Source organism: Podarcis bocagei, assembly GCF_964188305.1.
Source record: "Podarcis bocagei genome assembly, chromosome: 11".
Classification (NCBI taxonomy): domain Eukaryota; kingdom Metazoa; phylum Chordata; class Lepidosauria; order Squamata; family Lacertidae; genus Podarcis; species Podarcis bocagei.
This window is the reverse complement of record NC_138136.1, coordinates 22,873,517-22,898,549: the sequence shown is the minus strand read 5'-3', so window position 1 is coordinate 22,898,549 and position 25,033 is coordinate 22,873,517. Positions and strand designations below refer to the sequence as shown.

General features: G+C 43.2%; 1 protein-coding gene across 1 annotated transcript in view; it reads left to right on the top strand.

Annotated features, from left to right (window-relative positions):
• Positions 1-1,975: 1,975 nt before the first annotated feature.
• The window catches only part of MAN2A1 (mannosidase alpha class 2A member 1), a 60,122-nt gene continuing 37,064 nt past the window's right edge, over positions 1,976-25,033 (top strand). Inside the window, exons 1-6 of the mRNA XM_081213574.1 lie at positions 1,976-2,256; positions 12,727-12,987; positions 15,918-16,062; positions 17,644-17,815; positions 21,681-21,808; positions 23,105-23,278. Of these exons, the coding sequence (XP_081069700.1) occupies positions 2,122-2,256; positions 12,727-12,987; positions 15,918-16,062; positions 17,644-17,815; positions 21,681-21,808; positions 23,105-23,278 (1,015 nt within the window). The 5' untranslated portion in view covers positions 1,976-2,121. The remainder of the gene's footprint in view (positions 2,257-12,726; positions 12,988-15,917; positions 16,063-17,643; positions 17,816-21,680; positions 21,809-23,104; positions 23,279-25,033) is intronic.

Sequence of the window (25,033 nt, the reverse complement as noted above, 5' to 3'; positions counted from 1 at the left end):
TAGGCTTGCAGCCATAGTTATTTATACTTTCGCCATAAGGTCCCAAGGCTTTCTATAACATAATACTACAATATTAAAATAAGTTTAAACAATTTACAACAGAATATTAAATTCGGTTTTAATAATTAACATAAAAAAGAAGAGGGGTGGGTCCTAAAATATATATTCCAGTTGTCATAGAGCAGGCAAGGAGGAAAGCTATACAATGGGGAGGAAATTCTACAAGTTTCGGGGCTGACACACAAACTGCCCTCTGGCGGACCACATAATAATTATAGTAATAATTTATTATTTATACCCCACCTATCTGGCTGGGTTTCCCCAGCCACTCTGGGCAGCTCCCAACAGAATATTAAAGCACAATAAAACACCAAACACTGAAAGCTTCCATAAACAGGGGAATTATATTAATAATAATAATAATAATAATAATAATAATAATACCCCGTTTATTTGGCTGGGTTGTCACAGCCATTCTGGGTGGCTTGCAACACATATAAAAACATATTAAAACGTCATTTTTGGGGGGGGCGCCAACTCCCAAGTGTGGGGGAATTCCCGAGAGGCTCCCTCTGCCGATCTCCAGCCCCACGCGGGAAGGATGCGGTTTTTCAGCTATTTCCGAACCCATCTCCCCTCGCTTCTTAGCGTGACTGAAGACTTCCGAGCAAGCACGCGATGCCAAGGCGCCGCAAGCTAAGCAAGCGCGCGCTCTTCCGGCCTCCATTGCCGAGCCCTGCAATTACCCCCCGACGTACGTGGGAGCGAGCCGCGCCTTCCGCTCCGCCCCCGGCAAAAGCGGGACAACTTTCTAACTCGTGCCGGGGAGGGAGGCCGCCCCACCCAGGCGGGCATCGAGGGCCCTCGCTACGTCTCTCTCGCGGAAGAGGAGCGCCAGGCAAGTGCCTGTGTCCCGCCTCGCACCTGCCCGCCGTCGTCTCTAAGGCAGCAACAGCTGGAAGCCTCCGAAGGCTCCAGGGAAGCGGGCGCAGCAGCTGCTGCTCCGCTCTCCGCGCCGCAAAACACAAAAGGCGCATTCTCCTGCCGGCCGGGCATGCCAAGCTCGCTTCCTCCCATTGACGCGCAGCTGCGATCCTATGCAGGACCCTATGCAACCCCTCGGCTTGAGGGGGGTGGAATCCCTTCCTAGGACTCTGGGTTTGTGCAAGCATCTTTTTTTTTGGGGGGGGAAGGGGAACTGATCTCTGCGCCGAGATCCCCCAAGTGCCGCCTTTCTGCGGGAAGCGCGATCGCTACGGTGCAAGCGAAACCACTGGGGCGGGCGGGAAGAGTCCGGGGCGCGCAGAACAGCCGCGAGCCGCCTCGAAAACGTAATAACGGCGGCAGAACGAGGCGCGATCACCGAACGCCTCGCCGCCCGCCCGCCCGCCCGCCCGCCGCCCGCCTCGCCGCCCAGCGTGGTCGTGGCGCTGTGTGGCTGGTGGTGGGCCAGGCTCCGCCTCGCCTCTCCTCCCCGGTGCGTGTCTGGGGGCGGAGCTCGTCGCTCTCCGGCGGCGGCAGCAGGCGCTGTTGCTGCTGGACTGGCGGGCCAGGCGGCCGCGGCTCCTCCCCGCTTCCTTATCAGCCGCGCCGAGCGTGGGAGCGCCGAGCCCTGCTCGCCCGCCGCCGCCGGTTCCAAGTCCCGCTTCTGGCGGAGGCGATCAGGAAGCAGCGCATCCGGAGCTCCGGCTGCGTCGAGGCGCTCGGGCGGCTGGCTGCCCTTCGCCGGCCCCGCGCGGCTTCCTCGCTCCCCTTCGCGCCGGAGGAGCTCGAGCGGGGGAGCCCTCTCGCCTTTCCCCGAAACTCCCGGGCGTATCTTGGTGGATTTGTCGAGGGGCCCCGACGGGAGGGGAGAACTTGCCCCGAGGGACTTGGAGAAGCGGCTGGAGGCTTGGCTTCGCCCCGGCCCCGCTGGCTGGCGTCCGCCCGGGCCCGGGAGGGAACTTTTGTCCTTCCTGCCGAGCTCTCCGGCCCGGCGGCGGGGCCGGGATTGTTGGAGATCGCGCTCAGAAGTTTAGTTGGAGCCGGAGCTGCTACTGGGCGGGGTAGGGCGCGGGGCGCATTTGGGTAGCTGCGCTCGGGGCTCTCTTTTGGGCTTCTCCGCCTTTCCTCGGCGCGGCGATGAAGCTGAGCCGGCAGTTCACGGTGTTTGGCAGCGCGATCTTCTGCGTGGTGATCTTCTCGCTCTACTTGATGCTGGATCGGGGCCACCTGGACCACCCCAAGAACCACCGCCGCGAAGGCTCCTTCCCCCAGGTGAGTTGGTGCGGGGTTAAGGGGCAGATGGATCGTGGGTGCGCGTGTTTGTGTGTGTATTTGTGTATCATACAGGGTTGTGCCGCAACTGTGAGCAGTTGCCAGGAGAGAAGGAAATGCAGAAAGCTCGTTTTAACGACCATAAACCGATTCCGCCCTTGCCGGTAGATAGGATCTGAGTCAAGTGGGGCTAGGGGTTGGGGTGTCTCCGGAAAGGAAAGGGGAAGTTGCTCATACTTCCCCCTTGTTAGGGCGGTTCGATGGAGAGTGGGGGGGCACTAGGAGACTCCTATCTGCCCCCTTTCTGCGCCCACTTATCAGTCTGCACGTGGGATTTCCCCTGGGGAAAAGTCGCATCCTGACCGACTTCGAATGGGAGCTCAGCGCCTTAGTGCCCTACTTTCTATGTTGGGTAGGCTTAATTCGAGCCGCAGGCCAGTCCCGGAGCCAGATTTGAATGTCACGCTCGGCACAGCCTTGGAGTACGTACCGTAGTAATAAAAAGTGCCTGCTACTATCTGTCCTATACTTACTCCAGAGGAGTCACAGCCAGGGAGTGGGGTGTAAGGCTTTAGACAGGTGGCGTGGCTCTCAGAAAAGGACTACAATACTCTGCTGCCCTAAAGGAGACCTGTGAAGCGAAGGGGGTGGTGGCTGTTAACTGCTTGATAGGAGCTGCGTGAATGTGGGAGGGAAACTCATTTGGAGACTGGAAAAAGCAAGTTTTTCCTGTGTGCCTGTTAAATGGGTGCTCTACTGGTCCCAAGGCACAACTGTTTTTTATTTGCAAAGTCTTATTTTTCTCACCCTCTATATTCCCCCTTATTCCCCAAAGAACTCAAGGCAAAATACATGGGAGTTGCCGTGTTTTATTTTGTTTTCTAAACAAAAATTATTTGGCATACTTCAGGCCCTGTGTGTGAGGCTGGACTGAGGCTGCCAAGTTAGCATTGAGCTAGGTTTCCATGTTTGAAGTCCATTGTAGTTACATTACATTATCAAGTTACTTGCTTGTTGCTAGAAAGTTAATACAGTGTGAAAGCATAGCGCTTATTTTCTACACATAAACACACCTTGTTTTATGATTTGTACTTTTCCTGATTTAATATGACAAGTACAAATCAAGTAATCTAAGACGTTCCTGGCTAGGATCAAGTCACATAGAAGAGTTATGTCAGGCTGAATAATTTCCCCAGGATATATAAGAGGGTGTGCTTGTTCTGAGACAGGTAACTTTGGCACAGAGAGGTGTGCATCTGAATTGGATAAATGAGGCTTTTCAGCTGCTTAACAGGTTAGAATATACCGATGGAAAAGAATTGAAATTAGTATCTTATATCAGTAGGAAAGAGCTTATTTTATTTAAACCAGCTTTTCCTGCAGATCTTGGCCTAATGCTCAGAACTGTAAAACTTAACGTGGGTTGTGTAACAAAGTAAGTGTATTTCAACATTTAGTACAGGGCTGGGGTGGGGGAATCTTGCACTATTCCAGCTCTGTGGTTCTAAAATTTCCAAATTCCTATGCTATTAAGTAAAGTATAGTTACCAAAGACTGCTAGTAAATCTCTCATCTCTTGCGTAACCCGTGCTTTAATATGCACATTCTAGAAAGTGGTATCCTTGCCTTTATGGAGCACAGATATTATGGAAATGATAGGTTTCTAAAGTGTTTAGTGCTTTGGTTTTTTTTAAAAAAAGCTGCTTAGAAAGTTTTCCTGTGCAACAGTACGCCAGCACGCTAGGTTGCATAGGAAGAAGGCCTTTGGAAGCTGTTGGAAAGAGTTGTGACATTCCTGGTTTTGTGTTTGAGAGAGCCTTAGCTCAGCAGCGGCTTGAAAATAGAGGGTTTTCTAGTTACTCCTGGTAACTTTTGTGGTGTGATTATCTCACCACAAAACACACTCAGATCAATAGTTGCTGCCACTTACTGAGGGAGGAGTATGGATTCTTACTACTTTAGTTAAAAGATCCAGTTATGGTACTGAGTTGCAAGTATTCCACCTTTGGACCCTCTCAGCAGCCATCTTCCCTCCCTAAAGGGATAATGATCAGTCTTTGCTGAACAGATAAAGCACTCATGTGAGGTGACAAGAGCCTAGAAATCTGTTCAGATCAAGTTTCCTTAGCCAAGAAGATCACTTTATTGTTTAAAACAAAACATTAAAAATGCACTTGCAGAAATAAAGGTAAAATGCAATTTCTAGTTTAAAACGTGCCTCTCCATAAATGTGTCAGACAGATGTTTATGCTTGCCTGGTTACAGATCCAGAGGAAAAGGCAGTAATTCTTATTCAAATTCAGGACCTTTCTACTTGGCAGAAGGGTACTGTGTAGTATTCATTAGTTCACCATTAAGCCTCCTACAATATTCCTGGTTGTATACTTGGCTGTGAACTAGCCCCAGGGCACGATATGATCTTGAATGGCAGACCAGGGCAAGTTCCAGCTTGTCTTCACAGACAGTGTGGCATCTGGGGTGTTCTGATACTGTCTAGAGTGTCAGCTTAAGAAACACACACACAGTTCGCCCTTTGAAAAATAGGCAGGCTGGCCTCAGCAGATGCAGACTCAAAGCGATCATATTTAACTCAGATGGCGTCATATATTCCTAACACTACGGATAACTTAATTGCCTTGAGCGCTTGTTTCTTCAGTATCCCAAAGTTTTTTTGAAGGGGGAAATGTGTGATAAGGCGTGTGAAGTAGTTCCTTCTTAACATTTGCATGCGTAGTGTCAAACAAAAGGACATTGTTTAGTGCATTTATATCTAGCCTTGCTTCCGTCATGAAACTCAACATGGGTACAAGGTGGTGTACTTTGGGTTCCCAGGTGGTCTCCCACCCAGGCACTGTCCAGACCAAAATAGACTAGAAAACAAGTATATCTTTGGTTCTATTCTATGTAGAATCTGGACATTTTAATTGGAAGTTAAATTCAGTGTGTTGACATGTGGTTCTCCAGTATGTGTTGGTTGAAATCTAAATAATAGAATTTACGCAGTGCTGTTTTTCTAGAAAAAGAGGTGCCAGAACTCAACATGAACTTCTCCCTCATTCTCTTAGAATGTCCATGGTGCCCACCTGAGAGATGCTGGAACTGAGTTCCGGAGAGTTCCGGAAGAAAAAAAAGCCCTGGATTTAAGGCCTGTTAGTATGCAGAGTCAGGCATATTTTAAAATATTCAGTGAGACCAGTGGATTTAAGTAAACCCAATTCTTCATAGGATTGGGCTGTTAATATGCAAGTGCTGAAAGAACACAGTCCTGGTAGCTGTGCAGTTTTCTGACTGGAATGAGTTTGTCTCTTGCTACATCAGTTTGTCACTTCTTTCAGACTAGGGATTAAAGCCTTCCCAACCCAAAGGGACTTATACACATCATTTCCATTCACAGCCAATTATGTGTGATCTTGTGCCCACAATACACAAATATCCAGAGACTGAGGGTCATGAGTCAGACGGCACGCATGTCATAGACATAGGAGACTGCCTGGTACACCCATGGAAGACTCTAGTGGTGCTTTGCTGTGGCCCTTTCCCCTAAAGAAAGGAAACTAATGTTTAAGAAACTAATTCTAAAGCTCCTGAAGTTTTTAAGTGTGGACAAAATGAAATAAAAACCCAAAACAGCAGAAGACCTGCTACAGGTTTACAACATAGTACTGTACACAATTCAGAAGAGGAGAGGATAAGGACATTGGGGGAGGGGATAAGGAAGATCAGGCACCAGTCATTACACAATACTTGATTTTTTAAAGTGAGAAACTTGACTTGAAGCCGCTTCAGTTTAAAAATCAATATGTACTTTGGCTTTGGGGGTAGAGTTCAGTGAAGTGCTCCTCAGCAAACTGAATCTGTGGAGATGGCAAGGCAGCTCCACACATTACAGCAGTGTTTCCCAACCACTGTTCCGCGGCACACTAGTGTGCCGCGAGATGTTGCCTGGTGTGCCGCGAGATGTTGCCTGGAGGGAGGCGGGCGAGTCAGGCGACGAGAGGCGGGGCGGCGGCGGCGAGGAGAGGCCGCCCAGCACGGGGCTCTCGCCGTCTGCCTGCCTGGCTGCCTGCGAGCTCGGCGGGCAGCGCCTCCGTCCGCAGCGCCCGCCTCGCGGCTCTCATTCCCTGCCCCTGCCAAAGCTCACCCAGCCAAGCCGCGCTCTCCTTCCTGCCTCGCTTTGCTGCCTCCTCCCCCCACCCCCAAAGCTTGGAGGTTCCCCGGCAAGGGGGAGGGGAAAAAATTGAAACTTACACTTTCGTGCGTCCCTCCCGGCGTGACGCTGCGCGCTGACGTCACGGGGCTGTAATGGTGGTGTGCCTCGAGATTTTTTTCATCAAACAAGTGTGCCTTTGCCCAAAAAAGGTTGGGAAACACTGCATTACAGAGTAAGATTGGTCCGTGTGTCTCACTGCCATGGGTAAACATCAACATTTTGGCATGGTTGAAAGACACTTGAACACACAGTCCACACGAGGCAAGGCAGATCAAATGCACTTAAATGCACTTTTCCTGTAATGGCTGAAGAGCATTTAGCATAGGGGCCTGGTTTGCACCTTCACAGTAAACCATAGTCAGTGGGTTTAGTTTGAACACATATTTGTGGTCTGTCTTGCTCCCTCCCTGCCAGCACTGGCTCTGTGTTACATCTGTAGTGTCGCTGTCAACAAAACCGACAAAATTGTTCTGGTGTTCAGTGATGCAGAGCTCTTTATTGTAGCTCAGGTTCTTAAAATAAAACAGCAGCACCTAGTTCCTCAAAGCTAAGTACCTCAAAATCAGCCTGCAGCACAACATTGTTTTTATTCTCTTGGTATCTATGTCGAACATTTGTTTTGAGCCTTCCAAAGTTGGACGTAACAGTAATCCAGGGGTCAAGGTTTGCTTCATCTGCACATAAGCAGGAAGAAGCAAAAAAGCCCTTTTAAACTTTCCTCCCTGTGTTATCAGTCTTCTACTACCTCTTCTCAAATGTGCAAACGTTTTGCAAACTTTACAGAACAGGCACAATTGACCCAGCGTGGTAATGCACAGACTTGTTCTGTCACATGCAGAGTAGATCTCTCTGTGTCTCTCTCTTTTTATAGTTGAAATATCAAAGAATAAGACTATCTGGGTGTTCAGTGGTTTCCTAGCTGAGCAAAGTTATTCCAAAGGGTAAGATTCTTTTGCCGTCCTTTTTTTAATTAATCCATCCAAGCATGCAGCTGAAAGTTGTTAGAAGAACAATGAAAAGTATGACTTGTGTTTGCAAAAGGAGTCAGCTCTGACTTTCTATACCAAAACAAGAGATTACCAATTCATTTACGGGCTGCAAGCCGAATCTTGCTAGATCTGTTAGTGGGAAAACAGATCAATGTTTCTATAACACAGCACTCACTAACAGCTCAAAAGATAACCTCAAGGCATTTTGGCCTTAAAGTGTACATGGCACAAAATGCCTAGCTCTGTTTGAATATGATCTTCCCTGGAAAGTTTTGTGCCCTTTTAAGATTTATTGAACGATGTGACACTTGGCATAAATGCCATAAAATAATCAGTTAAGTGTGGCTTTCCTTAAATCTAAACTTCTTCATTTAAACAAAGTGACTCTTTGGTTTTCTAAAGAGTGTAGCTAAAGTTTAAAAAATATAAACAGGTTTGTCATTACTGTCTGAATGGAAACTTCCAAGTCAGGCTTCCTCAACCTCTGCCCTCCAGATGTTTTGAGACTACAATTCCCATCATCCCTGACCACTGATCCTGCTAGCTAAAGATCATGGGAGTTGTAGGCCAAAAACATCTGGAGGGCCAAGGTTGAAGAAGCCTGTTCCAAGTAGTCCAAAATTCAGCTGCTAGTTACTGGCTGGGGTTCCCTTCAGAATGCATATAATGCCTGTTTTAAAACAGCTGCATTGATTACCAGTCTGGGCCCAATTCAAGGTGCTCACGTTAGTGTTTGAAACCCTAAATGACTTGGACGCCAAATATCTGAAAAACCACCTCCTCCTCTACAGACCCTCTTGAGTATTAAGACCAGCAGTAGGAGCCCTCTTGGTAGTTCCACCTCCCTCAGATGTTGGGCGGAAAAAGGTATTATGTGTGGCAGATGTGTCTGGCATCTTCATTATGCAGCTTTTGTCATATGATAAAGATGCACCTCTTTACCCTGACCTTTGATACTTGAGATAATGTGTTTTCAGGACCTACCCTACTCCTATGGCTGTCCTTTGTTCAAACAGCTTTTAATGTTGATTTTTAGATTGTTGTGACCCATCTTGTGACTTCCTGGTGAAGTTCAGGCTGTAAATATTAATAACAATGCAGTAACAACCTAATCTGTTGTAGTGTTCATAGAATTGTAGAGTTAGATGGGACCACGAGGATCATCTAGTCCAACTCTTTTGAATCTTTTGCCCAAAGTGGCAAAATCTCCCAAAGGACAGTGCAACCATCTCCTAACCTTAGTTGGAGCTTAGGAGCATGTTTTGAGGTCTCATTCCTCCTTTTGTCTGATCTGTCATTTCCCATGCAAACTTCCCCGTCCCTAGAGGGGAAGACTTGGGAGATCTGAATTTATATGTCTGCCAGTGTTAGACACTCAGATATATGAGCTAATTGCCAAACGGCACCTAGGTGGAATGTCTAGACCAGGCATCCCCAGCCTCTGGCCCTCCAGATGTTTCAGCCTACAACTCCCATAATCCCTAGCTAACAGGACCAGTGGTCAGGGACGATGGGAATTGTAGTCCAAAACATCTGGAGGGCCGAAGGTTGGGGATGCCTGGTCTAGACACCTTTTTAAAAAAAACAATGAAGTTTATGATGATGATTCATTTCATTTCTATACCTTTCTATCTTTTAAAGACAAAAAATCTCATAGCCATTTACAACACATTAAATAAAACAATTCAGTATGAAACAAATACAAGCTTCAATAAAAATATTTCAGATCATTCCTTAAGTGACATTTTGCTTTCCCCATATTACCTACTTAATTTATATAGCTGCCCCAAAGCAGAAGTACTCTAGGAAGCCAGTATAGTGTAGTGGTTAGTGTTTGACTGGGAGATCAGGGTTCAAATCCCTACTCAGTCGTGAAGCTCACAGGTTACTTTGGGCCAGTTGCTGCAGGGATTAACTGAGGAGGGGAGTACTCCTTGGAGTAAAAGATGGGATATAAATGCAATAGATAAGCTCTTCTGCTTACCATCTTAAGAAAGCTGGAGGGGCCAGCCAGATGGAGATGTCAGTCGCCAGCTTGGCAGCCAGTGATCTCCACGTGTTCGCAGTTGGACCTGCGCAAGTCGTATAATACGCCTAGTGCCTGGGGAATTTTTAACATTGAATTGTCTGCTCAGCCATTAAGCTCGCTTGGTAAGGGAAAGGTAAAGGTACCCCTGCCCGTACGGGCCAGTCGTGTCCGACTCTAGGGTTGTGCGCCCATCTCACTTAAGAGGCCGGCGGCCAGCGCTGTCCAGAGACACTTCCGGGTCACGTGGCCAGTGTGACGAAGCTGCTCTGGCGAGCCAGCACCAGCGCAGCGCACGGAAACGCCGTTTACCTTCCCGCTATAAAGCGGTACCTTTTTATCTACTTGCACTTAGGGGTGCTTTCGAACTGCTAGGTGGGCAGGAGCTGGGACCGAAAGACGGGAGCTCACCCCGCCGCAGGGATTCGAACTGCCAACCATGCGATCGGCAAGTCCTAGGCACTGAGGTTTTACCCACAGCGCCACCCGCGTCCCTAAGCTCGCTTGGTAGTATTGTGCAAATCACTTTTATCAGCTGAATTGACTCTGATTACTGAGTTTTGGATACCCAGAACTCTGCATTGCTTCAGTGCTCCCCACAGCTGGGAGGGGGCGGGAAGCCCATGAGTAAAGTATAATTATGAACGAAGCAGTTCCTTGTCTAAAGCTAATTTTATCTGTTGCAGCAAAAACAACACTTTTGCATCACAAAGCCAAAGCTTTTTATTATGGCATAAGATTTCAAGGAAGTGGACTGTAGTCCATGAAAGGTTACATTCGCCAAAATAAGTGTATTATCATTAGGTGCTGGTAGAGTCTTTCATTTTTCTTCTAAAGCTGTTATATTCTTAAACTATTTTTGATATTCCAGAATGCTACTAAAGAATGAAAGCCTTCAGCCCTGTGAGAATCCATAATTGCGAATACAAAGAATTCAAGTTTTGTATTGTTCGAGATGCAATGGTGAATTAATTGAGGTTGTGAGGCTTCAAAAAATACTAAGTAAATTTTATACCTGATGCTCCTGCTTGAAGAAAAGCAGGAACCAACTCGCATGTGGTTGCAAAACATTACTTCTCTAGCCAAATATCATATATGTGTTCCCTGGAATCATTAGTTCAGGTGTTCCAAAACTATGGTAATAAGGTAATAGATTTGAAATGCACACCGCTTGCTCATTGTCTTAACTGGAAGTGATTTTGTTGTTGTATAATTCTCAAGGACTGCTATGATTAGAATGTTTCAGATAATTTTGGCCTTAGACATTTGGTTAATGTACCACCAGGGGGCATGAAGTAACACTTCAGTGCTTTAGCTCTTTTTAAAAAAAAACTTTCTCAGTGCTGCCATAATATTTATAAATTGCTTTCAGATGTTCAGCTTTGCAGATGCCAGAAAGAATACTGCGAACCTTTCTACCCCCCCCAAAAAAATATGTCACATCAAAGGAATGATCTAATCAGCAACTAGTGTGGCTTGTAAACCTGATAAAAACTGTAACATTTGAATGGAAAGGTATTAATGAACATTCCTTTTAGAAAGCAGCTCATTCAGACAGAAGCTTAAAAAATGCAACTGTGTATTAAGACAGAAAATAAAGGAGCTAGCTGCAAAGGATCTAGACTGGGGGAAAGACAACAACCCCCAGAATTCCTGCAGAAATACTAATAAGAAACAGAAATGCCCCAAAGGAGAATTTATATGCTGTTAAATGGATTAGCGTTATTGTACCTGGTATAAAACAGGATGTATTGCCCTTCAGTAAATAGAATTTCAGTTTTAGCTGGTTCAACGTGTGTTCCTGTGCATTTTCTCTTGTGGACTTTGGGCAGATCACTGTCTTTAAACTTTATTTTTTAAAAAATAATTTTTGTTGGTTTTTACACACGTTTCCCAAACATAACACAACATCCCATCTCATACAGTATAACAAACCTTTGGCTACCACAGTGTAGGACTTCCGTCAACCTTGACTAATGGTTTTCTAGCTTTCTTTCTGATTTTGCATTTTATTTTAATAGTTATTGCTCTAAAATCCAGATCCTAAATAAACTCCTCCTTAGTCCTTTTTTGCAATAATTCATATAGTTCTCCTTACAAAACTTCTCGCAACCCTACAAGCGATGTCAGTTGATTACAGTTGTCTTACAAATATATCATAAATTTCTTCCAATCTTTCAGGAAAGTCTGGTCTTGCTGCTTCCGAATTTTCCCAGTTAATTTCGCCAACTCGGCATAGTCCATCAGTTTGATCTGCCACTCTTCTTTTGTTGGCACTGCCTTTAAACTTTCGGTCATCAGTGGATTAAAAGTTGCTGTTGTAGATTGTTGTGGCAATGTTAAAACTGGCATATAAATGATTGTTTTACATTTACATAAAATAGGTAGCTAGCACCTGTCATGGCGCTGCATTTTTCCTCAAGTGCATTTGGTAGTTGGTTAAATGATCCTAGTCTAGACCAGTTTGTAACCAATATGTTGGTGGCAATCCGCTTGACAGCAGCTGTTGGACGTTGAACAACAGTTGCCATTAGCAAGGAATGCACTGGAGAAGTTACACTTCCTCTGCACAGATTAGTGCCTTTTTGTGCCTGGGAAAGGCAGCTCACATGACACAAGCAATAGCACAAGGGAAGATGTGTGGAAAAACTCCCAATAAACCAGGGAGGAAATGACACCTCCTTCCCAGAACATTGATGGTGTGGGCAAGCTTCAGCTGGTCGAACTTGTTCTTTTGCTCTCCTGAAACTTTTTTTCAGTTCCTCTTGAAAACGGGCTATTAAAATCACATGTCATAAAGGAAATGTCTGCATATTAATGAAAATATTAGACCATCTTTTATTACCTTTTGCAGCAGGTTACAAAACCTTTCAGTCAGGTCTTGCCTTAATAGGAAGACAAGTTCTCAGATGTGCTTTTAGTTGAAAACATGGCTGAAAAGAATTGAAAAATTAAAATTTGAAAATGTCTGTCTCTTCACTTGCTTTGTAACAGATTTGTGCAATGTGCTTTCATACTGTTATTTTTTTTATTAAGACTTTTGATTACTGAAGAAAACAGTCTTCATTATTTTAATCCTTTTCTGAGAAAGTTTTCTTTGGTCATCAGGGGCTTTTCTTTTCCATTTCTTTTCCTTTGGACTCTGAAGGCCTGTTTAGTAGAGTTGTGAGTTTCGTTCAGTACAAGTGGGATGTGAAATACAGTAGCTTGCACATTTGAAGGACTAATGTTGTGCCTCTCCACAGGGTCAGCTTTCAATACTGCAAGAGAAAATAGACCACCTGGAGCGCTTATTGGCAGAAAATAATGAAATAATTTCAAACATAAGAGATTCTGTGATCAATTTGAGTGAATCTGTCAAAGATGGACAACGTACTCCAGAGGCTATAAACTTCAGTCAAGGAAACTTCTCTGAGCTGTCACCTCTTGCCACTATGTACCTCTCAGTTGACCCTGAAGATTGTCAGTTTGCATCAAAAAGTGGAAGCCAAGCCTCAGATGTACAGGTAAGAATATAGTGAATTTATTGCTAGGGATGAGCTGTGTATTTAATTCCATTCCTTTCAGTCTCACTGGAGGTTAATCCTGTTTGTGCAGGTTTTTCTTTTTCTTCTTTAAGAATGCACAGAAAGTCCACATTTAAACTACAATTCTTGTATATACTTTTTACATAAAATACACCCATCCATAAAATATGCATTTTGTGCAGATCTTTTGCATACCAAAACGAAGTGTGCAATGCAGGGGTCAGCAAACTTTTTCAGCAGGGGGCCAGTCCACTGTCCCTCAGACCTTGTGGTGGGCCGGACTGTATTTTGAAGAAAAAAATAATGAATGAATTCCTATGCCCCACAAATAACCCAGAGATGCATTTTAAATAAAAGGACACATTCTACTCATGTAAACACACGCTGATTCCCAGACCGTCCGCGGGCTGGATTTAGAAGTCGATTGAGCCAGATCCGGCCCCCAGGCCTTAGTTTGCCTACCCATGGTGAAATGCAACTGGAAGCTTTTTTTTCAAACCTCAGCCAAAGTCAGGAAAACAGACTAGACTAATTCCTCTCCTAACCAATACTAAGCTTTTTAAAGTGGGCCCTTAAGCGAGTTTCCCAAACAACTTAGTTGACTTGCAGGTTAATCAAATAACACTTGAGCGTAAGTTATACTTAAGTCAGTGGGACTTACAAGAAAAGGTGGCTGTGTTGCAGCCTGAGGGATGTTTTTTGCTCAGTTCTTTGGTTTTAAGGAATTGCCTCATTTTTTCCAGGTGGAATATGAGTGGATAACTGGTGGGTACTCTTGGCTCATTTAAGAAATGAGAGGTTATGCGTGGTGTGGCATTATATAGTTGCAGCATTCTCGTTGTGCTTTGGAATGATTATGCCCGCAGAGAGTATTTTTCTATTGGCATGTTAAAAGATACATCTTTATGATGCAAATTACATTTAAAAACTAAACTTAAATCTGAAAAGCTATAACATGGATGTTAAAATGTTTCAAGATATGAAGATACTGAATAACGGTAGGTCTGCAAGCTCAAAAGATTGAGCCAGGTTGCTGGTATGGAATTAGCCTTGTTTTGTGTTATGAGGCTTTTGTAAATAAAGCACTGCTTGAGTCCAACAGCCAGAGATTTGACTGTTTTTCCCAGGTCATTATGTAAATGTCGGCTTTCGTTGGCATTTTAGCTCTTGGCCATGTGAATGTGCCTGCTATTCTTTCTCAGCTTCTTTTCTTTCTCTGACCTCTTTTTTCCCCTCTGGACAGTGTTCTTTCCCATCCATCATATTCAACACTTCCTTCCCCCCTTTTTACTGTGGTCCATTAACTGCCCAGGTATCTGCTGCTGCTTTTCCTGGCCCACAGCATCTTATTAGGTTTCTTTGTTTAGACCCTTTCTGTCTTCAGTCAGTGACAGCCAAGTGGCTTTTCTAACCCCTTCCAACATTAAGAAAGTTTAGGTGATTGTTGACGGAGGCTTCTGTGTCATAAATACAAAAATACTACTGCATTACTGTATAGATGAAAGCCACTGTGGTAAGATCATCGTCCTACAAATCCCCCAAAGGAGAAGATAATTCTAGTTGCAATGAACGGAATTCATTGATACCTGGTCAGCATCTCAGCAGTTGCAGTTAATATCAGTTATGCAAACCCTGATTTTGATCCGAAAGACTTTATTCTGCAACGGAACACTGGCATGCAACTGTGTGCTTTGCAAGGTTTAGATAGGATTTTAGTTTGTAGGACTGAAGATTGATGCCTATGTTGCAGCATCTTTATTAAAAAGAGTGTAGAATGCATCGTGTCCCATCGTGTTCACTTACTGCAAGGTGTAATACTTGCTTGGTTACCTTTGAGCAGGTTTTGTGGGAAAGGTAAGCCGTAATTGCAGAATCAAATGTGTCATGGAGAGTAGTCACACTCAAGCTTCCCTGTTTATGTCTTGTACTTTGAACAAATCAAGAAAAAAGCACACACGTATCAGCTCACTGTGTTAATACTTGATTTAACGCTGATTCCATCAGCCTTGTGCTTGTAATTATAGTGGGTTATTAAGGCTCATGTGATGGCACACTTGAAAAACAAATCCCAGCATAAATAGTATTACTATTGCTAGAATACTTTCTTTCATGGGACAAAGGGAGCTCAAGGAAACGACAGCAACTAAACATGTCTTTAAGACAGAAAATATTTATACTCCTTGAGATGGGTGGGGGTGGGCTTCCATTCTGCAACTCAGCTTGAAAATGTTTTCAAGAAGTCTTCAATAAATATTAGACATATAAAAGATTTTTTTGAGCATAATTGGGAACTGCTGGTATGTGCTGGTGTCTGTTGTTTCGTTGGCTTTTCTCATACATTTGTAGCTTGGAAGTCGAATGGATTCCGTTCCGGAAGTCCGTTCGACTTCCAAAATGTTCGGAAACCAAAGCGCAGCTTTCGACTGGCTGCAGGAAGCTCCTGCAGCCAATCAGAAGCTGTGGAAGCCCTGTCAGACATTTGGGTTCCAAAAGAACATTCGCAAACCGGAACACTCACTTTCGGGTTTGCGGCGTTCAGGAGCCAAAACGTCTGTGTTCCAGGGCGTTCGAGAGCCAAGGTATGACTGTAGTCGTATTTGATGCCTTGTTCTTGTTCAGAAAGGAGAACTCTCTAGGCATGCAGAAAGTGGGGTTGTGGTGATTATTGATCACATTCAGTAGGTGCAAAGTTTCATTTAAATAACTTAATCAGATACTTTGCTCAAAGTATTCCATGTAAATTCTCATTTGAATAAAGAACATAGACAAATTTTCAGTGTGAGTTTTTCCCCCTTACTATTATTTTTTTTAATTGCAACTGACTACAGCCTTGCCTTTGTAAGTGCAGAACTGTGTACTTCAACCACTGAATGTGTTCTCATGTAACCTTTTTTCTTCATCCATTTTAGATGCTAGATGTCTATGACATTCTTCCTTTTGATAATCCAGATGGTGGAGTTTGGAAACAAGGATTTGATATCACGTATGATGAACACGAGTGGGACAGTGAACCTCTTCAAGTTTTTGTTGTGCCTCATTCGCATAATGATCCAGGTAATACAAAATTCTAAAAGGATTTGGAGATTTATTTTTGCATGGCAGTTGCCATCTCTATCTGCTGGGCCTCAGATGTGGCTGAAATGTGGTCCTTGACATTCTTTCTGTGTAGGACAGGTTTTATCCCTTGAAGGGCAGTAGCACAAGGCATATCTGGCGAGTAAGAGTCTTAACACTCTAAAATCTAGAGCCATTTGATTCTTTGGATAAGACCAGTAAGCTTATTTAAGGAACAGACAGATTGAGAAATGCTGAGAGCCCAAAGCTTGTATGGGAAACATGCCATTATTATTATTATTATTATTATTATTATTATTATTATTATTATTATTATTATTTACATAAAACAGAAAAGGACTAAAGCTAATAACATATTTCAATGGATAACTAAAGTTCTGCATTTACCTTGGAACAGAAGATGCAGAAATACAGGATAGATGATGCTTGGTTTGGCAGCAGTATATATGAAAAGGAGGTAGAAGTATTAATGGCACGTAGGCTAAATAGGTCTGCAGCTCGATGCGAGATTGAAAAAGGCTAATGCAGTTCTAGGTTGCATCAATAGAAATATGAGGCCAGTTTGCAAGAAGTAATCATACTGCTCTATTCTGCTTTGGTCAGATATCACCTGGAGTACTGTGGTGAGTTCTGGGCATTGCAGTTTAAGACAGATATTGACAAACTGGAATTTGTTGAGAGAGGAGGGAAACAAAGATGGTGAGGGGCCTGGAGAACAAGTCCTTTGAGGAGAGGTTGAAGGACTTGGGTATACTTAGCCTGGAGAAGAGATGATTAAAAAGGCAATACGATAGACATATTCAAATATTTGAAGGGCTGCCACATAGGTGATAGACAAAATGTATTTTTTGTTACTCCAGAGGGTAGGACCTGAACAAATGGGTTCAAGTTGTAAGACAAAGGATTCAGAGTACATGTTAGGGAGAACTTCCTAACCCAATGTGTTTGCTGCTCATGGTATTTCTTTACAAAGGGGATGGCCATGCAACTGAACTGACTTTTGTTGGTTCATTTTTTATTATTTCAAAACATGTGCCGTTCCCCATGAGTAGCTAATTTGGTGACCTCCAGAAGCTGCTCCCATCAGCCTCTGCCACCATAGCCAATGGTGGGAGTTGTAGATGGATACACCATTGTTTAGCACAGGCATAGGCAAACTCGTTCCTCCAGATGTTTTGGGACTACAACACCCACCATCCCTAGCTAACAGGACCAGGGGTCAGGGATGATGGGAATTGTAGTCTCAGAAACATCTAGAGGGCCAAGTTTGCCTGTGCCTGGTTTAGCATTATGTTGGTTAGCCCTGTCTTACAGCATTAGATGCTCAGATCATTCACCAAGATGCAGTATTACCACCATAACTTTTGTTTTTGAAGTGCTAAAAAGCAACAAGATATAAGATGCACTTAATTTTTCAGTGTCTCTGTGTATGTGTCACTGCCAGTCTGCAAAATGCTTCCAGTGTAACCTTAGTCAGGTAAATGACTCTTGACTATTGTTTCTGGTAAATCTTGTATTCTACTTAATTTAGTCACTGTGTGATCTTTTTATGATTAAAAGGCTGGCTGAAGACATTTGATGACTACTTTAGAGATCAGACGCAGCATATTCTCAATAACATGGTTCTAAAGCTGCAAGAAGACAAAGGGAGGAAATTTATATGGTCTGAAATCTCTTATTTTTCCAAGTGGTGGGATGGAATAGATAGTCAGAAGAAGGATGCTGTGAAAAGGTCTGTATATTTTATCTATTTATTGTATGTATATGTATATGCCTCCCATTCTGTCAGAGGCCCTAAAGGCACATCAATATTAACTATAGTTGTTTTCGTTATTCACAGGTTCATAAATTGTAGAGTTCTAACATGTTGCTGTATCTGGGACCCCCCCCCCCCCCGATATACAATTTAGTGGAATTCCTTAACAGTTAAATTACCAAGCGCCATAAGATGAACACTTCGGAGCAGAAATCTTAAGTGGTGGCACAAGCAATTCTTAATTCTTCAGTGAAAACAGTGTCATGGGTTACCACTTAAACAAAAAAAACCAAACCTGCAATAAGGTGGTTATTTGGCTGGCTTTTAAGGTACAGAAATGCCAGTATTCAGCTACTCTAGAAAGTTGTTGAATTAGGCATTTTTCTCCCAATGGTTTTACTGTTTCTTTGCTGTTTTCTTTCATGTGGTTGTCACTCATTTGTTGTAGCTTCAGCTGAATTTTCTGTTTCTGAAACCGGAAGCATTAACAATGCTGTAGCGAATGTGGCAAGTTGTTGGCAGGAGCCTTCCCAATAAGTATTCAAGTGCATGCCACGGACCAAAGGGCAGGGCAGCGTAGCTTTATTAGCACTGCGTACAAGTCAAGTGGGGACAGTTCTCGAGGCTGATTGACGAGTGTGACTAAATCACAGGACTGGAAAGTGAAAATAGAATGACAAGTGAAAATGAAATTACTGCATCAGATCTGGTGCTCTTAACTCCACAGAGAGATGCAAATTAACTTTGTGTTGCTGACACAAAGCATACGGATCAACATTCATTTTTCTTGAAACCCTTTGAAAGAGATTTGGCTTGCAGCATTCTTTGCTATGGTATTGTCCCAAATAGTGTTGTCATGATGCATAATTTTTCAATAGTGAGCTTTATGGCTTAGTATATTTTGCATGCAAAACAAGCATATTGGTATTCTGAGTGTTCATTACAACCTGCTTGATAACACCTCTAGGTTGATATCCAGAAGCAATGTAGTTCAAATCAGTGAGAGCCTTTCCAATTAGTGCCTTAAAAAGTTGATGCTGGAGAGAGAGTGTATTTTTTTTTTAATGCTCAGCATTTTATTCTATACGAACTGCCTGTCTAGTCCAGTGTTCTGTTTCAGATACTTGCCCGTCACAAGCAGGGTGATGGCGGTGATCAGTATCCTTTGTTGTTTGGCTCCCCAACATTTGGTAGTACAGTGGTACCTCGGGTTAAGTACTTAATTCGTTCCGGAGGTCCGTTCTTAACCTGAAACTGTTCTTAACCTGAAGCACCACTTTAGCTAATGGGGCCGCCACTCTGCTTCTGCACAATTTCTGTTCTCATCCTGAAGCAAAGTTCTTAACCTGAAGCACTATTTCTGGGTTAGCGGAGTCTGTAACCTGAAGCGTCTGTAACCTGAAGCGTACGTAACCCGAGGTACCACTGTACTCAGATGCTGAATTTGTGATACAGCAACAGGCAGGGAGATTCATTTAGCTGCCATGGCAAATTGTGGTGTGCCTTTTTCTTGCCGCAAACTTGACTCCTCTGTGTTTGCCATTTTGTGTCAAGGAATCATAGAATTAAAGAGTTGGAAGGGACCATGAGAGTCATCTAGGCCAACCCCTTGCAACGCAGGGATCCTTTTCCCAACGTGGGGCTTGAACCCACAACCCTAAGAGTAAGAGTCTCGTGCTCTGCCAACTTGAGCTAGGAGCACAGTACCTTCCACCAAAATCCAGCATAAACAGTAAAGAAGGGAAATGCTTGCAGGGCCTAGCTAAGATGCTTGATCTGTGCTGAGGAAGAGAAGCCTTAGATTGGAAGAAGGACCGGGTACTGTATATGGCAATGTAAATTCTATTACTGGGGTGTCTCTGGATCTCCTTAATGTCCGGGACACTCAGCCTGCCTGCTCCAAAAGTTTTTTGCAGCAATGAAGGAACCTCTTGGGCTACTGAGCTAGAACATAATTTGTGGGATCCTCACATTCTGTTAAAAATCCTGTTAGTCTCAATTTAAAAAGAAGAAGAGGTACTAATCAACAAATTATTTATTGATTGTAAGAAAGTCCTCTTTGATACTGCTGCTAATTTATAATGACTTGGTAATTGGCAATTAGACACTTTTGACTTGCATTAAGACACAGAAGCTAGATCAAAGTGAATTTCCGTGCATGGATTTCACGCTTTAGGAATAACAGTGTAAATATATATACTTTCATTTTTCACAGCCACACAAATTGGAATGTTCAACATTTGTTTCAGATTTGTCTGCACATACGTTATTAGGGCAGAAGTTGATAAAATCTGCAGTGTGTTCCCCTTGGAGCCCATTTTTGGACACACTTTTCCATTGGCTTTTCGTCTACAAATTCTGCTGTCCGCACTATGTGAGCTACTTTTAGTGGTCATCTTCTCTGAGGAACAAGTATTGAAGGGAATGATGAGGAAGCTTGAGCAAAGAGTTTATTTATTCTCATGAATAAAAACTAGAACTGGCAGCTGCCTACGGGTTTGAGGGAGAAGGAAGTGGAAAAGGGCCCAAAGGAAATTAACTCCGTCTCAATCTTCCTGTTTTTCTTAATTTAGTCCAAGGGATATGGCTTTTAAAATCTGGACATGGGCAGAGGGATGGGTATTCCAGGTGAATTGCCTGTGTCATATAAATAGCTGCTTTCTAGAGATAGATTACCTGCCAACCTTTTCTAAACAAACGAGGGTAAACTATTGCTAACTCAGGTTAGTACAGCAACTTGAGAATGAAACATCTTTTTATAATAGGTGGGGGGAGGACAGACAATCCACCCATGTTTAAAATATAAGCACAGTCTGTCAACAGTTGCACTTTATTGAACCCACTGATTTAAGTCACACTGTCTTAATCCCACTGAACATGCCAGCTACACAATGGAAATACGTTAGGAGTGAAAAAGTGCTTAAGTTTGATTTAAGATACTCCCTGTGGCCATTCTTATTTCAAGAGGGTGCTGTTCAGAGCGGTCAAAGCTGAAGCTTTTAGAGCATTTCGGTTTCTATAGAATTGAGAGTTCAGCTCTTCCAAAGCTTGAGTAAAGCAGGTTTTAGACAAGGGGTGAAGACTCTGTTTCACAGGCCAATCACCCCAAACCACAGCCACCTGTCCATCCGCTGATGTCACTGGGTGACGTCAGTTGATGGGCTGAGGGTGCGGGGCTCAATGCTGCTGAGTTTCGGACCAGTCACCTTGAAAATGATTTTATCGTTAGAAGATGTTCCATACCAAGAAAGATGGTTAATTGTGTATATGATTCCTAATAGAATCTGCTTCTTAACATTTTACAGAGGGCTAAGAATGGTCTTGTTGCATGGTGAAAGTATTGTTGTTTGTATATAATTTTTATTAAATTTTCTGTTTTACAATTTAAAATACTCATTTTTACATCCTTAAGATATAAATGACTTCTCTTTCCATGGTTCGTGTTACATATCATAAACCCTGCATATTTTACAAAAACTATACTATTCAGTATTCCATTATTGCATCCATCAAAGCTTATTAACACTGTTGAGTTTATCTTAATGCTGCCAGCGTTTTCAGCTGTACACAATTATTTCTCATATATTCAATCAATGTTTTCCAGTCTTCTCTAAACGTATGTTCTCATTGTTCTCTTATTCTGTATGTTAAGTCTGCAAGCTGCGCGTATTCTGTCAACTTAAGTTGCCATTCTTCTTTCACCACAACATCTATGGCATGGTGAAGTATTGTTAATATTTAAGTATCATTGCTGCCACCACTGTATGTTGCTACTCCAGATAACATATTGATTGGAAATAGTTACATGCATGAATAAAAGTTCAGTAAATATGTTTTTCAGGTTAATTGAAGATGGACAGTTTGAAATTGTAACAGGGGGATGGGTCATGCCTGACGAAGCGTCTGCTCACTATTTTGCTATAATTGACCAGCTGATAGAAGGGCATCAATGGCTAGAGAAGGCACTAGGTGGGTTCATGTAACTTTTGCCTTGTGATTTCATTGTGACAAGGTACTTTATTTCATTAACAGTATTTTAGAAAAACTGTTTTCCGTTAATTAAATGATTGCATTTTCAATATTGACAACCTTGGTATACAAACTTAATCCATTCCGGAAGTCCGTTCTTAAACCAAGGCATGCTTTCCCATAGCAGTGGGGGACTCAGTGGGACTCAGTTTACAAATGGAACACACTCAACAGGAAGCGAAACATGTTCTTATTCCACGGCAAAGTTCACACACCAAAACACCTACTTCTGGGTTTGCAGCGTTCTCAATCCAAGTTGTTCATAAACTAAGCTGTTCTTAAACCAAGGTACCACTGTACATTAGTTGCAGGAAAGTTATAAATAACTGTTGTTAGTTTATGTAATAGTGTACCTTTGAGTTTTATATGGTGAAACTCGCTTTACCATACCAGAGTTATAGAGGAAGCAGATGTCATTGTGAAAACACATAAGAGAACTCACTTAAGCCTAACACTGTTAATGCAGCAGATTTTTACCACCTACAGATCAAAATAAACAATTCAGTTACTTATTGCTATTGATTATTTTTATCCATATACTGCAGTGGTTTGCCATAGTAATCATTTTTAAATGCTTTCCTGGTCATAATCTATTGTAGTGTAATCCTAATCACGGCAAGCTTCAAAGTGCCCTGCTTTGAAGAAAAAAAACATGATTGATCTACTAATGGTTAAAATTGGTGCCGACATAATAGTGCAAGGTGGTTAGTTTCTTTTAAAAAAGGAGGGTGACTTTACATGTGGGAGGATGAGCATGCTAGTCTCTTAATTATTAAGAGATTGCAGTCTTGACATTCCCAATGTTTAATTCGAAACTTAAGCAATTAAAAATTGCATAGAAAGAATCCTTAAAATAAATGCCACTTGAAAAACAACAACTTCAATTAGTAAAGTATAATTGCAGTCCTGTAGACAAGTGGAATGTCATTTTTAGCCATACTGTTTTGTTTTCATTCTTGCATAATTGGTTAGGGGTGCGAGCCAGACATTTTTGATACGAGAAAAAAAATATTTATTTTCTGTGAATCCGCAGGTGCATAAACAAACACTAGCCGAATTATAAAAGCTCTTCCCTGATAAGTAAATTAAATTTCTGCCCCCCCCCTCTTTTAACGTAGTTAAGTGGTAAGGATTTGAGTTTCTATAGGATGAGATCTTAACTGTGCAAGACAAGGTGCACTTTCATTTTTATTCCACTATGGCGTGCATTTTCAACATGTATTCTTTTTTTATTAGGAGTGAAACCAAAATCTGGTTGGGCAGTTGATCCCTTTGGACATTCACCAACCATGGCTTATCTTTTGAAACGCACTGGATTTTCCAATATGCTTATACAGAGAGTTCATTATTCAATTAAAAAGTATCATGCAGCCCAGAAGACACTAGAATTTTTCTGGAGACAGAATTGGGGTATGTATTCTTTTTTTGCATGACCTTATGCCAAGAACTGTCATAGCAACAAATACTTTGAAACTGAAAGGTCTTGCTTTGACCCGGAACATTTAATAGATAATACAGTTTTCTATGTTGCTATCTTCAGAACTAATTTGTAACTTCAAAATGATTTATAGAACTACATGCAATACACTATTCATCCGATGCACTAGACTTTAGTCTAATGCAGTGTTTCCCAAACGTTTTTGGGCAACGGCACACCTGTTTACCGGAAAAAAATCTCGCGGCACACCACCATTAAAGCCCCGCCCCGTGACATCAGCGCGCAGCGTCACGCCGGGAGGGACGCACAAAAGTGAAAGTTTTTTCCCTCCCCCTTGCCGGGGTGGGAGGAGGCAGCAGAGCGAGGGACTGAGGGACGGCGGCAGCTGAGGCGGCGGCGGCTGTTGTGGTGGTGGCGGCGATAGCGGGCGGAGGAGGGGGCGGCGGCGGGGCTTGAGGAGCCGTCGCCGGGAGTTGCTGCTGCTGTTGTTGCTGCTGCTGCCCGGACATGCCGGCCTCCTCCTCCTCCGCTGTCTCGCGCTCCTCCCTTTTGCGCGCGCTGCCCCGCCGCTCGGCACCACCACCGCGGAGCCGCCCCCGGCTCGACGCGGATCCTCGCCGCCGCCGCCTCTCGCCGCCCGACTCGCCCGCCTCCCTCCCACGGCACACCAGCCGATGTCTCACGGCACACTAGTGTGCCGCGGAACACCGGTTGGGAAACACTGGTCTAATGAAAGCTCATACTATAATAAATTTCAGTTTGTAAGGTGCTGCAGGAGTCTTGCTCGGTTTTGCTGAAACACAAAAATATAGCTATTCAGAAATGAAAAGATAATGGGCTGGTTTGCACATAATGCTAAACCATGGTTTAGCGCTATGTGATGGAGCCTAAGTCTCTTGCAGTCAGGAGGAGACCTTCTGTCATGTTTGCTTTCAGTTTCAAATAACCTTGACTTAGTTTTATGGATAAGTCAGGAATTCTGACTTACAACAGTGGTTGGTTAACGTTTAGCACGGGGTAGAGGGAAATATGTGAATCTGCTTCTCTCAGGCATGCTGAGGCGCCGCCATTTAGAATTAAACCATGGTTTAGTACAGCGTTCACACTTGCCCAGCGTTAATCTTGCACTGGAATTGTCAAAACAGGTCTTCATAACAGATTTTTTCTTGAAAACTGTGGTGGATAGTAGGTTAAAATATACAATAATTGTAATCAGGTTGGTCAGTGTTCATTGAAGCCATGTCATGGGGAAGGGATCAGCAGTGGAAAATAGGATTATTTTTGACATTTCTTTATACTCCTTTTAGCTATTTCCAGATTGCAGGTCACAAGGATGTTAAGGTGTTAAATGAGTGTTACTTTTACAGAACTCTGAAAATGCTCAGTGACCTTCAAGAAATTGCATGTGGAGCTCACCTATGTCATATCACATAAAGTACTGAAAGCAGCACCTTAAAGTTTGAAAAGCCAGGAGTGACTATGTAATATGGCTATTTAAAGCTCATGCTGGCAAACAAAGAGATTCTTTCTTTGTCCTTAGTGATTGAGGAATAATTGGAGTTTGCTTTGGAAAACTGAAGATGGAAAGTGTTTCAAGCAGTTCTTTCTATTTGAGACAGAGGCAAAGGTTATACTTACAGAGGCAAACAAATGTTGGAAAGTGCCTGGGCTAAAGTTGCCATATTTCAAAAAGTAAAAATCAGGGCACCCCAAAGGTTGACTTGCCT